General features: G+C 37.2%; 1 protein-coding gene across 1 annotated transcript; it reads left to right on the top strand.

The window, feature by feature from the left end:
* The first annotated feature begins 899 nt into the window (after window positions 1–899).
* On the top strand, window positions 900–1835 carry LOC136388826 (olfactory receptor 51B4-like). The gene has a single exon (XM_066360633.1). It carries the CDS (start codon window positions 900–902, stop codon window positions 1833–1835), a length of 936 nt encoding a protein of 311 aa, XP_066216730.1.
* The last annotated feature ends 11184 nt before the right edge of the window (window positions 1836–13019 follow it).

The raw sequence follows: 13019 nt of genomic DNA on the forward strand, positions 1-13019 counted from the left end.
TCATTAAATATTAATATTGTTTTTTCCATTGAAACACTCATGTATTTTTTGTATTTTTCTTAAAATCTGGAGGTCAATACAAGTGTTAAGCTTCTGGCTTCTGAGGAGAGCTTTGTTTTAGGAGTCAGTTTTTCTTAAAAATTTTTTAAGAGACCTCAACTCCTGTTTTCATTTTTCTTATTTTTTTTTCTGTTGTAAGCTTTGTCTCTGATGTTGCAAGTTTCACATATTTTGCAGCTCTGAAAATGTCCTGAGTCCTACATCCACTGAATAATCACACCCTTCTCAAATGAGCTTACCAACCATGCCCATATGTTCTGATTTCTCTGAAATTTTGTGAGTCACCTACTTATTCACAGGCAACTTAAGATGGCAATATTGATAACCATATTTCTTAAACATTTAATGGTGATGGAATCATTATTGATTAATTATTTTCCTCAATAGTTAATCATTGAAACAAATACCTAATTGGTTTCAAAAAATATAAATTGATCCACATTGGAAAGAAATACATAAATGATCTATATAAAAAATAATAAGAGGCAGAATAAGATAGTGAAGATGATGACTTAGAGCCAAAGAAATGAATCAGGGGCAGGAGGTAAAGACTAGAAACATAGATGTAAGTTATATGATTGACAGAATAAAAGTTGGATGTTGAAGAGTAAATTGTTGACAGTTATTAATGTGATTAATATTATTGTTATTCATATTCTGGACAAAGACTTTGTGAATACAGATATAATTGATTAAGAATGAGACAACCCACAAAATCTTGTACATTAAAAAGGGAAAAGTTGCCTGAGGAGGTATTACTAGAAGATGAAGAGAAAGAATGTTGACTATTTAAGAGGCCATAATTCCTGAAAAGGCTCTTCTCCACTTGCAACACCGTGATGTGGTCCAACAACAGTGCTACTCCCTTCTTGCTGACTGGCTTCGTGGACTCAGAGGCAGTTCACCACTGGATCTCTATCGCTTTCTTTATCATTTATTTCTCCATTCTTTTTGGCAATGGCACGCTTCTCTTTCTTATTCAGAATGACCACAGTCTTTACCAGCCCATGTACTACTTCCTGGCTATGCTGGCAGGTACGGACCTTGGAATGACACTAACTACAATGCCCACGGTCCTGGGTGTCCTGTTGCTGAACCAGAGGAAAATTGCTCAGCGTGCCTGCTTCACTCAATCTTATTTCATTCACACCCTGGCCATTGTAGAGTCAGGCATTTTGCTTGCTATGGCGTATGACCGTTTTATTGCCATCCGAAACCCTCTGAGGTACAACTCCATTCTTACGAATTCCCGAGTGATGAAGGTAGGACTAGGGGTCCTGATGAGGGGCTTTGTGACAATTATACCCCCAATCCTGCCACTGTATTGGTTTCCATATTGCCGTTCCCATGTTCTTTCTTATGCCTTTTGCCTCCACCAAGATGTAATGAAACTTGCCTGTGCTGATATTACATTTAATCGTGTATACCCAGTTATTCTTGTTGCTTTGACTTACTTTCTCGATGCTCTGATTATCCTCTTCTCTTATACCTTTATCCTTAAGACAGTTATGGACATCGCCTCTGCTGAAGAGCGAGCTAAAGCCCTCAACACCTGTGTCTCCCATATCAGCTGTGTCCTAGTGTTTTACATCACTGTGATTGGCCTGAGTTTCATCCACAGATTTGGAAAACATGCACCACATGTGGTCCACATTACCATGAGCTATGTACACTTCCTCTTTCCTCCATTCATGAACCCCATTATCTATAGTGTCAAAACCAAGCAAATTCAGAGAAGCTTCATTCGCCTGTTTTCTATGCACTATAGGTCTTGAGCATTTATTTCAGAATCTTAAGATCACTAGCATATTTTTTATTAATTTTAATGGGGTGACATTGATCCATCAGGGTACATAGGTTCAGAGAAAATATCTCCAGGTTATTTTGACATTCGGTTATGTTGCTTACCTATCACCCAAAGTCAAATTGTCTTCTGTCACCTTCTATCTGGTTTTCTTTGTGCCTCTCCCCTCCCTGCCTCCCTCCTTCCCCCCAGGTAACCACCACACTCTTGTCCATGTCCTTGAGTCTCATTTTTATATCCCACCTATGTATGGAATCATATAGTTCTTAGTTTTTTCTGATTTACTTATTTCGCTCAGTATAATGTTATCAAGGTCCATCCATGTTGTTGTAAATGATCTGATGTCATCATTTTTTATGGCTGAGTAGTATTCTTCTTTATCCAGTCATCTATTGAAGGGCTTTTTGGTTGTTTCCATGTCTTGGCCACTGTGAACAATGCTGCAGTGAACATGGGGCTGCATAGATCACTAGCATATTTTGTCCTTTCCTTAGAGAACTTTGTTTTTATGTTCATGCTCTTTTTTTCTTACAGAGTTTAATGAGATTTCAATTATTACATAAAGCTAAAAGTTGACTTGAACTTATATACCATATATTCTAATATTATGGCTGTATTAAAGTCTACATGTTAGAATAGAACATATGTTTATAGAATGTTTTATTAAAATAAATTATAGCTTGCATTATATACTGTTTATATTCTAATATATATTTTCATTAGCAATGAAAAGCCAGAAAATATTCAATGTAAAAAATACCATTTATAAGATTCACTGTATTATTTAGAAATCTTTATAAGCAACAGAAGTTAAAGAAAATGACTGGCTTTCTTAAACTAATAAATGACATTTATTGGAAGAATAATGGGGTAACATTCAAAATTATTTGCAAAGGGTCAGGAAGTAATGACTTTTCCGTGGAACAAGTGGTAGATGTCCATCAATTCCCTTTTAGCAGAAACAGGGCATGAGGTTTACTGCTGCAGCCATGAACCCAGAGCTGAGGATGCTACTGTCACAACTTCCAGTCTTTACATTTTATTCTTCACTTTTATATCACTTTTGATAAAGTTATAGAATTCAATTTACTTTTTTTTATTATTCTTGAACCAAGTTATAGAATCTAAATGTTGGAGTCTGTTGAATTTGGGATTTGGTGAGAGTAAAAATCACATTGTTTTACCTTTTGTAATGGGAGAGAAATAAAAAAAATACAAAATAATGAGAGATTCCTCAAAATTAGTAGGAATATATGTATATAGGACAGCTCAAAAATAAATTAATTCTGAAGGGTTCAGTCATTGTGCAAATGTTTAATGATACTTCTTGGAAAGTTAGAACTGAGAGTTTCATCCTTTGTCATTTTGTTTTCCTCTATGTACCACTTACTTATTTTTCCAAAGTTGGCATATTAACTGTATTTTATTTAGAGACATAGGTTTCTAGTTACCTTTGTTATTTGGCCAGACATCAACATCATTTTAGAATATGAACTACATAGAGGTAATCTGCATCCCTATTGACCACTGCAGGATGGCAATAAGTAGGAAAGAAAAACTTTGATGGTACTGAAACTTAGGCAAGCACAGGGGTCCTCAGGTTATGACAGTCTCAACATACACTTTGAGTTTACAATGCTCACTCCCATAAAAACAAACAAACAAACACAAAAATCGAGACACGAGTATTTTGGCTTATGCTGTTAGGGTCATACTTACGGACCACATGGACGAACTAGTTTGGTTGCATGCAGAAGAGTATGCAATAATATGGTGAATGAGTGAGGGAGTTGGCGTCCTCCAGTATGCTTACCTATGCTATTTTGGACTGTTAAAAGCACTAGTGTTCTGTTTACATTAGGGGTGTGTTTTGACTCACAACAAAATTTGAGTTACATCACTTTCATAGGAATGAAACTGTATTGTAACTCAAGGACCCTATTGTAAAAAGTTTTTGTAAAAGTGGAAAACACAATGTATTAATTTACTTCTCCAAAAATCATTGGAAGGAGAGTTCAACACATTCTTTGATTATTACAGGGAGACAGCCTATAACAATAAATATGTGGTACAAATTTAAAGGCTCTGTGCTAAAAATAAAATTAGGTGTGATACAGAACTCGTACATTCAGGAAAAAAAAGGAACCTATATATAAATTTAAAAAGTGATGAGATTGAGATAATAACCCACATTTACTCAATGTGGTAGATAGTGAGGAGTGCCATAATATGATTTTACAGTTTACTGATATTTACGCAGCCTCTATAAATTGTAAATAATCAATGAAAAAAAGAAATATTGGCAATATTGATTTTTAAAGATAAATGTACATTTATAGATTTTAATTTAATATTTTTATTTATTTATTTTTTGTGGCAGAGACAGAAAGAGTCAGAGAGAGGGACAGATAGGGACAGACAAACAGGAAGAGAGAGAGATGAGAAACATCAATTCTTCACTAAGGTTCCTTAGTTGCTCATTGATTGATTTCTCATATGTGCCTTCATGGGGGGGGGGGGCTACAGCAGACTGAGTGATTCCTTGCTCGAGCCAGCGACCTTGGGCTCAAGCTGGTGAGCCTTGCTCAAACCAGATGAGCCTGCGCTCAAGCTGGCAACCTCGGGGTCTTGAACCTGGGTACTCCACATCCCAGTCCGAAGCTCTATCCACTGCACCACCACCTGGTCAGGCTAGATTTTAATTTTAACAAAAACTCATGGCACACTTTTTAAAATAATTCCTTGCTTTGAGAAATCTTTTCAATTAATAAATCAATATTTACCTACTGATCTAGTCACATATAAGAATATTTACAGTAGAACTTAAGTAAAAACAGTACCCTTCCAAATAAGTGTAGGTTCCAGACAAGTCTCCTGGTTTCCATTTTCACTCTGACCCCTACTACCGAGTTTGCTGAAACTAGGAGTCTTCTATACAGTCTTGAGTCAGCGCTGACAGATAAGCAGGAGTCATGTCTCTTTCCTCCTGAAAGATTATCACATCAGAACACTTTATTATCTATCATATCACAAATTCAGCCAGGTGAGCTATTTTGTTTCTCCATCAGCTTCTGATCATTCCGAGAATTGCTGTTTGCCATTCTGTAAACTTCCAAAGCTGTTAATGCAGTCTTTCATAAAAATAAACAATTTTGTCTGATGTGGTGAGGTCTGATTTATTTAATTCACAAAAGATGTCAATATTTCACAATCATAGCAAACATCTTGTGTCAGATAAGAGCTTTTCATGGATCAACTGGTTGTATGTTCACGATGACTCAGCAGCTCTTGAGAAAGGACAAAAATATCCAAGCAACATGTAGCTTTCAAGCATCCTGTTGGAGGACATTTAGCATTTTAAATATCCAGGCACAATATTGAAGATTGTACAAAACCTTTAAATTTTCTATGAACACTAAGACTCTCAAATTTTTCATCACCTAACTTATCTGTATAAACTTATTTTATATAAATGCATGTATCATGATTCAGTACAAAAAAATCTGTATATATTACTGGGAATTTCTTGTGACTTCATGCTAGTGGCCTCTTTTAGTATAGTACCCATTTTTTACCTTCCTGATAAAATCACATTCCTTTCCAAAGTCTACCTCAAATAAAAAAGAACAATGTGTTCTCTACCTTTCAAATTTCCATTAAATTCTGTTTCTGCAAAAAAAAAACTTTATTCTTCTTTGTAACATATACATAATTGAAATGATTGTTACATAGAGCATTTATCCATGAAAACTAGAACCTGGCCTTCTAAACATTTTTATAGACTAACCACATTTTAGTATTTGTGGAAAAAGAGAGGTCTATTTTACATCCATGGATGAGTCTGTCCATTGGCTCATCGCTCCAATGAGCTCTGGGTCAGTGCTTTTCTTGGCATACTGTTGGTCATCACATGGAGGTAGAATGAGTGGCTTCTTTGGAAAAGATGTTACTTTTACAATACACTCTGAAAGGGACTAACGTTCTCCGTTCCTTGTTAGAGAAAGAGTCATGTTTAAACCTCAAAGATATAATCTCATTCTTACATTCCCACCTCTTCCCATTAGTATCATAGCCTTGCTCCAACTACCCACACCCTCAACATGCACACCAGGATGAGTCAAAGGTAATATTAATAACACTTCTAATAAAGTAATAATAATACAATTATTATGGCTGATACTATGCACAAGGCACTGCTCATGTAATAACTCATTTAACATGCACAATCATTCTTTGAATCAATTATTATTGTTACTGTCTTTCTACAAATGAGGAAACAGAAGCACAGAAACACAAATGTCCTGAGATTAAGCACCTAAAAAATAGCAGAGAAAAATATTCAAACCAGTCTAACTATTATAAAATAATTCATGTGTAAGTTGAATGTAATAGCCACAACATTACAGAATAAATGTCACTCTATTAAATTAAATTTCTAAATAAAAAAATAATGAAACACACTGAACTACATTGTTTTCAATAAGATAAACAGTTAATTTTTTTTTTACTGAGAGAAATTAGACTTGTTCACTGTAAAAAATAAAACCATACATGATAAAGCATTTTCTAGTCTGTTATTTGATCTGAAATAAGATATAGTTTGAGGTAAGAGAGGCTAAATTCAGTCAAACATTAAAGAGCCTATTAATCTTTTGATCCCTTAGGTCTTATTCAGAATATGCACAATAAATAATACTTCAATATGCCAGTGATTTTATAATAGATACCCCTATTGTACCACTTTTAGAGTTCTTACTTTATGCTGGGCACTATAATAATACTACTGATGCATTATATCATTAAGGTCTAATTTCAACAGTAGAATGCAGACATTATTATACCAATTTCATACTAAAGAACTCTAGACTAATAGAAGTTAATTAAATTGCCCCATGTCTTATATATACACTGAACTCAAACTACAGTTCATTTAATTTTAGACATCTTCATACACATGACAATATCGATACTTCCATTTTAAAAGTTATTCTTTAATTATTATGAAAATATTGCAGCACAGAGAGGCAGAGTCTAATTCCCAAAATTTTCAAAATTAAGCCAAGTTGACAGAGACTTGCAAGACAGTAGGAGGACCACAAGGAGGCGTCAAAGTTGCACTTCTATTTCTGTTTCACCCCTAACAACCCAACCCCTCCCCCTCCTCCACCACACACAAACACTTGAGCACTAGCGTATTATACTACCCTCTAAGCATTTTGTTTGTATGTATGAGTGAATAATGAATGAATGCATGGATGAATGAATGAATGAATGAATGAATTGATAGAGTAAACTTAACTTCATGTTTGTCTCCCTACCCTGTTTAAAATGTGCCTGATCCAGATCTGGATTACAGCCTTGTTTAATTCATCAGTGCCTAGGTTAGATTCTGATGTCAAAGTCAGCCAAAAGATTTGAAGAATAGTTCCTGATCCACAGCTCATGCTTTATAGATGATTGAACTGAAAAGATTCAGGAGCTTAACAGGGAATGGGCACTCAGATCTATTTTCCCTGGTCTGAGTCCCCAGCTTCTCAGCACTTTCAGTTCCATTTCTACTGCACCAGGCATTGCAGGTAGACAGGACAACTGGACTTGGTAGACAAAGAAAAAAAGTATGACAACCCTTAAGGGCACAATCCCAAACTCTCTAACCCTGAATGTAGGCAACAGTCACCTCTCTGATGGCTTCAGGGAATAAGATAAAGACGTAGCTTTGTTTTTGTAAGAGGACATCATTCTGGAGACAATATTTACCTTTGGACAGTGTTCTTTTGGGACTACTAGTTCTTTGAAGAGATTTCTATACAAAGACAGCTAAGCAGGAAGTATAAGACCTTAATCCCTATTGTTGAAAAAACTGAAGTTCCCATTTTAAGATCTTTTTAGTTACAAAATCAAATTCTGACCTCTATCCTAAATCTACCCTTGCCATATTTTTGGAAAACTATGTCTTGTTTACTGCCTACTATCCCTCAAGTAGGGTCAGAAATGAGCCATTAAAAGACTCTTTAAAGCATTTCCTTGATTTTCCAGCATGTCAGTCATAGGGCTACATGTTATATAAGCATTACCACAATCATTTGGGCAGTTTTACAATATTTATATTAGTGATAAACAACTGAGACTTAGAGATGATAGCTTTTATTTTCTGCATTTATAATGACTTTTTTTTTTATTTACCGTAATGTAACTTTTTCAGACACTGGCAATTAAAAGCTGTTGTGAATTTATATAAACACAGCAACATTTGCATGAAATTAAATCTATTGTCAATTCAAAAAAATAAAAACTCATATTTTTTCCCACTGAACTATTGAAGCAAGTGAAAAGGAAGAAAAAATTGAGAGTAAATTTCTCAATGATTTCTTGACTATTATGCAAAAGAAAGCATGTTGGCATGGCAGGAAGAGTATTATTCATGACTGGTATGTGAAGCCAGGTGAGGATTTGGATGAGACAGCCTATAATGCAATGGCTTTCCCATCACTGTGAGGGCTGAGAGCTCCTTGGGGCTTAGGCACACAAAAGTGTATACAGGGTATACATAGACCTATAATGTTGTTCCTTTTTTTAAGGGCAAGTGTAGCCGTAGCTTGGGATTATAACGATGAGTCCTTTTTCATCTTTTACAGTCAGCATCCAGGTCAGAATGTTACACCCTGTCCTGCCTCTGTGTGCAGCTGATTCACTCCGAGGCCCAGCACTGGGGGAGGACCCTGTCAGGGGTCTGATAGTGCTATCTACAGGGCCAGGACCCAGGAGGGGCAACCTTTCCTTCCCAGCCCCTGAGCAGCGCTTGCTTATTTACTTACTTGAATTATATATTTACTTTTAAAGGAATAATCTAGAGTCTGCCCAGCCCTGGCTACAGCATGGAAATAAACTAAGGTGTATGGATGCCATCTGCTCCTTCTTTCAGAATGAACAGTTAGAGGCAAAGCAGTACAAGGCAAGTGTCCTCAACAGTAAGTCGGGAGTTTGAGTCCTTGTCTAGGCATTTCCATGACAAATTAAATTATACTGAGGAAGTCTCCACCCTTCTCTGAGCTTCAGTTTCCTCTTCTCTGAAGAATAGGTTAGGAACCTATGGACCATTTCCTAACAGAGCATTTCTGTTGATTGAATTCATCAGCTCTCTCAACTCTTAAACAGGGAATGTCATTGAACTCAATACTCCTGAACTAGCAAGTCTTCTCACTCAGTAATGACATTCTTTTCTTTAGCCAGTCCCACTTGGTACTAGATATGTGGAGAGAGGATTTACCTCCCTTTCCTGTTCTCATACACACTAAAGGACTTGACACCCTCCCTGCATACCCATCTTCACCAATTCATTTAAGAGATCAAACCTTTTGCTGCAGGGATGTCTTAGGCAGTAAAGAGCAGTGGTCAAGAACACAGACTCTGGATCCACACTACCTGAGCGGCTGGCACCTCTTACAAGTTCTATGGCTCAGTTTTGTTCATCTGTAAAGTGGGGTTTTAACATCCTCTTAAGATTATTGTGACATTGAATGAGTTAATATATCCAAAGAATTTAAAGTAGTGACTTATATGCTAAGTATGCTACAAACGTGTGCTATTTTCATTGTCTAACTACAATCATTCTTGCTATAGCCACCAATCATTTTATTCTACACTTTACATCTTTTTACTTGTAATAATAATAATAAAATAATATAAGGCTTACTTATGTACCAAGCACTGTAGCATTTTGAATAACTTACATATTTAATTTATTTCTCTAAGGTCAGCGAGAAGGGGTGGTGGTTATGATCACTGCCTTCATTTAAGCAGTTGGTTTGTGACTTCAATGCCTGTGGCTCTCTGCCACACTGTTATGTCAGCAGCATGTGTTACAAGGCATACAATTTGGGATTCACAAATGCATGAATGTTCTATTATGGCAAGGCTGTCTTCTAGAGTAGAGGTTTGAGTTATACTATGTGACACAGAATTAAAGGCTTTTTTATTTCTGTAAGAACTTTGTAAAAATTAAGCTGTCTCACAAATACGAGGGCTCAGTAGAAAAACCATAAGCTCCTCTGCATGAAAGAAGGTGCTTCACCTGTGGTTGTATGAATATGACAGGGGAGTTTCACAGGGACTTTTTCCCCTAAGCAAGGTTGACCCTGATGAATTTCTAGACTCGCATAACTCTGTGAAGACCTCTGCCGTTACATTTGATTCTCTGCTTCCCTGTCATATACATACATGGGAACACGTGAAAGAATGCTCTCACCACACTTCTTGTTTGGATTAATAAAATTATCAACTGATGTGTTGAGATAAATAAGGAAGCATAGCAAGAAAGAGTTTTGAGTGAAATGAAAACCACAATGCTCCCTCCCTATTCGGGGCTACAGCAGATGGGAATTTAAGGCTGTGGGAAGCCTGGCCCAAAATAGGGAACCCCATAAGAAGAAGAAAGAGACAAGCGTCTACACTGAGCTGGTTTTCATGTGAGAGCAAGCCTCCTGTCCAAACCTCTAGAGCACCTGTCTGTCCTATCCTAATTTCCTCACGTATGTCCCAAAACTGGTTTTCCACAGTCTGTGCCCCTCTTAGTTGAAGGAGTTTCCCATGAGAAAACCCTCCCAGAATCTAGAACCTATGTCAGATTCCTGCTCTCAACCACTGGGAGGCCTGAGTCCAGTTGTTCTGTTTTCCTTCTTTGGTTCCTGCCATTGACCTTGCCCCTTCCTCCCTCTCCTCCCTGAACCTCGCTGGGATGTGAGATGATCCATTTGGTGAGTATGGTCTCTTCAAAAAGTACCTTACTTATTAATGGCTTATTTCAAATCCTATTTTATATGTGGAGTCACCAGTTTTAAAGCGAATCATTATAAGGAAGAGAGAATAAAGGGGAATGAAAGACTAAAGATACAAAAAATGAGCAAGAGAATTGTGGATGATAAAATCAGCTCCTATTTGTTGAGTTATTTTATATTTTAAGTCTAATCAATTAAACAACTGCTTTCTAGACAGTGTGTTACGTCTCTTTCTAGTTTCACACTAACTTCATAACATAGGTACAATTATTATCCTTATTTTTAGATGACAAGACTACGCTCAGAGGGGTCAAGGCAATGCTAGTGTTTGGACCCAGGTCAGACACTGAGTATACTGCTCATAGCCCCTTGCTGCATTACTGAGGAGCATTTGAAAGGTAGAACTGGAAAAGCATGGGAACTGGGCTGTGGATGAAGGAGGTGGGAATGGAGAAGCTGATAAATATAGCTTTGAGAGCAGGAGTCATTCAGGGTTTAGATTTCAGGAAACATTGACTCAGCAAGCCCACAGTCCCCATAGGGATTTTGGTTAGCTAGTATGCAAGACATGTCTATCAGAGGCTGCAGAAAGGGCAGGGCCAGGGCTAGCTTTCAGCTATCAGGGCCCAGAAGGGTTACAGGTCTGTGGGCTCAGATAGTTGGTCAGGTCAAGTTGGCGGCTCTAGGTGGAGACCATGAGTTAGTTTCAGGGAAGATAGATTGTGAGTTCAGGGGTGAGCATGGGAAAGGGCACAGAACAGAAGTCTTTTACATTTTACTATGACATTAGACTCCCCAGTGATATAACTTAAAGCAATGCCTTAACAGCTCAGTCTCATTATCTATATAAAAAGGAATAATAATTGTATTTTGCTCAAGGGGTTACTATGAAGATCCAGAGCAACACACAATCTGAAACAATGACAACATTACAGTACAGAGATATAAGCTTCCTAAGGATCAGAGGTCTCAAAGCAGTAGGTAGGTCCTAGAAAATAACACTAACCACTGTTTAAGTGAAGAGACAGTCTTGATGTCCAGTATTTGATTTACCGAGGCCTGAGACATTGTTCCACAGAAGCCTCCTCCTGCCCTGTAAGACCATCTTCCCAGGTACTGTGGCCCAAGTCCTGAGCTTAGCTTAAGGGCTGAAACACCTGAATCCACAGGGCATAGATGAGGGCAGCTGACAGCAATTTTGGAGCTTACGAAAATCCCACCTTACTAGGAGCATGTACAACCCAAGATTCTGAAGCATAAATGGTTCACTAAGACTCTAACCAGGAGCCAAGCAGGGAACAGGATGATTAAGGGACTGAAGACCACAGGATAGAGACTTAAAGAAATAGAGGGATTTAGGTCAGAGGATATACAGTATAATGAAAAGGGGATGGGAATTAATACTTACAGAAACCTTCCTATATGTCGGGGGCCATTCTAGGGTATTTAAATAATCTCATTAATTATGGTAGTTCTGTGATGTGTATATTATTAAAAATTTTGTAATTCATGCTAATCATAAGTAATATTTTTGATTATCTAGTATATACCAAGATATAACTTACAGGCATTGTATGAACAACCTTACTTTATTCTCATACTAATTCTCAGAAGTGGATTAATGTTTCTTACCGATGAGGAAATTGAGGCACAAAAAAATATTAGTATAAGAAAACTTCTTGAAGGCATACAACTAATAAGTAGCCAATTAGTGATTTGAGACCTGGTGGTCTGGGCTCTCTTAGTGTCTACATAATAAAAGAGAGAGAATAACCTGTCTAAGCTCACTGAGCTAGCAAGTAATGAGACAAGGATGGAGGCCCAGTTCCGTTGCTGCTGGTACTGTGTTCTTTCCAAAACAAAACACCAACACAGCCATTCACTGTGGATCCAAGAAACAGAAGCAGGTACCCTTGCCTTGTACTGCCATTTCACACCTTGGAGATCAGAATTCAAGCCACAATTGCAGACATACTCTGTCAACACAGTTGCATCTCTTTAGGAAATTTTAAAAGAAAGGTAAGTAAAAAAAGAAAAAAAATGGAAACAGAAACAAGTTTAGAATACAAAGAAGTTCTATCTTGGGTTACAAAGATTGTCAAATTGTAGGTTATAAGTAGGCCCCTGAAAACACCTTAGGCCCACATATGCCCAAATGACCTCTTGGACCTTGGCCAAGCTGCAGGTTTGGTTAAGAAAAGAGAGCATTCATGTATTATATTCTTCAGTTCCTGCTTGGGCCTAACCCACTGCTTCTCTGTCTACCCTGCAGTAAATTATACATATCTATTTAGGTCTGTGTGACTTTCTAACTAAGGCCAAACACTAAGGATGCTAACATGCAATAGGCAATGCTGTGTGATAACTCAGAAATACAAAAA

The sequence above is a fragment of the Saccopteryx leptura genome, chromosome 1 (assembly GCF_036850995.1).
Source record: "Saccopteryx leptura isolate mSacLep1 chromosome 1, mSacLep1_pri_phased_curated, whole genome shotgun sequence".
NCBI lineage: Eukaryota > Metazoa > Chordata > Mammalia > Chiroptera > Emballonuridae > Saccopteryx > Saccopteryx leptura.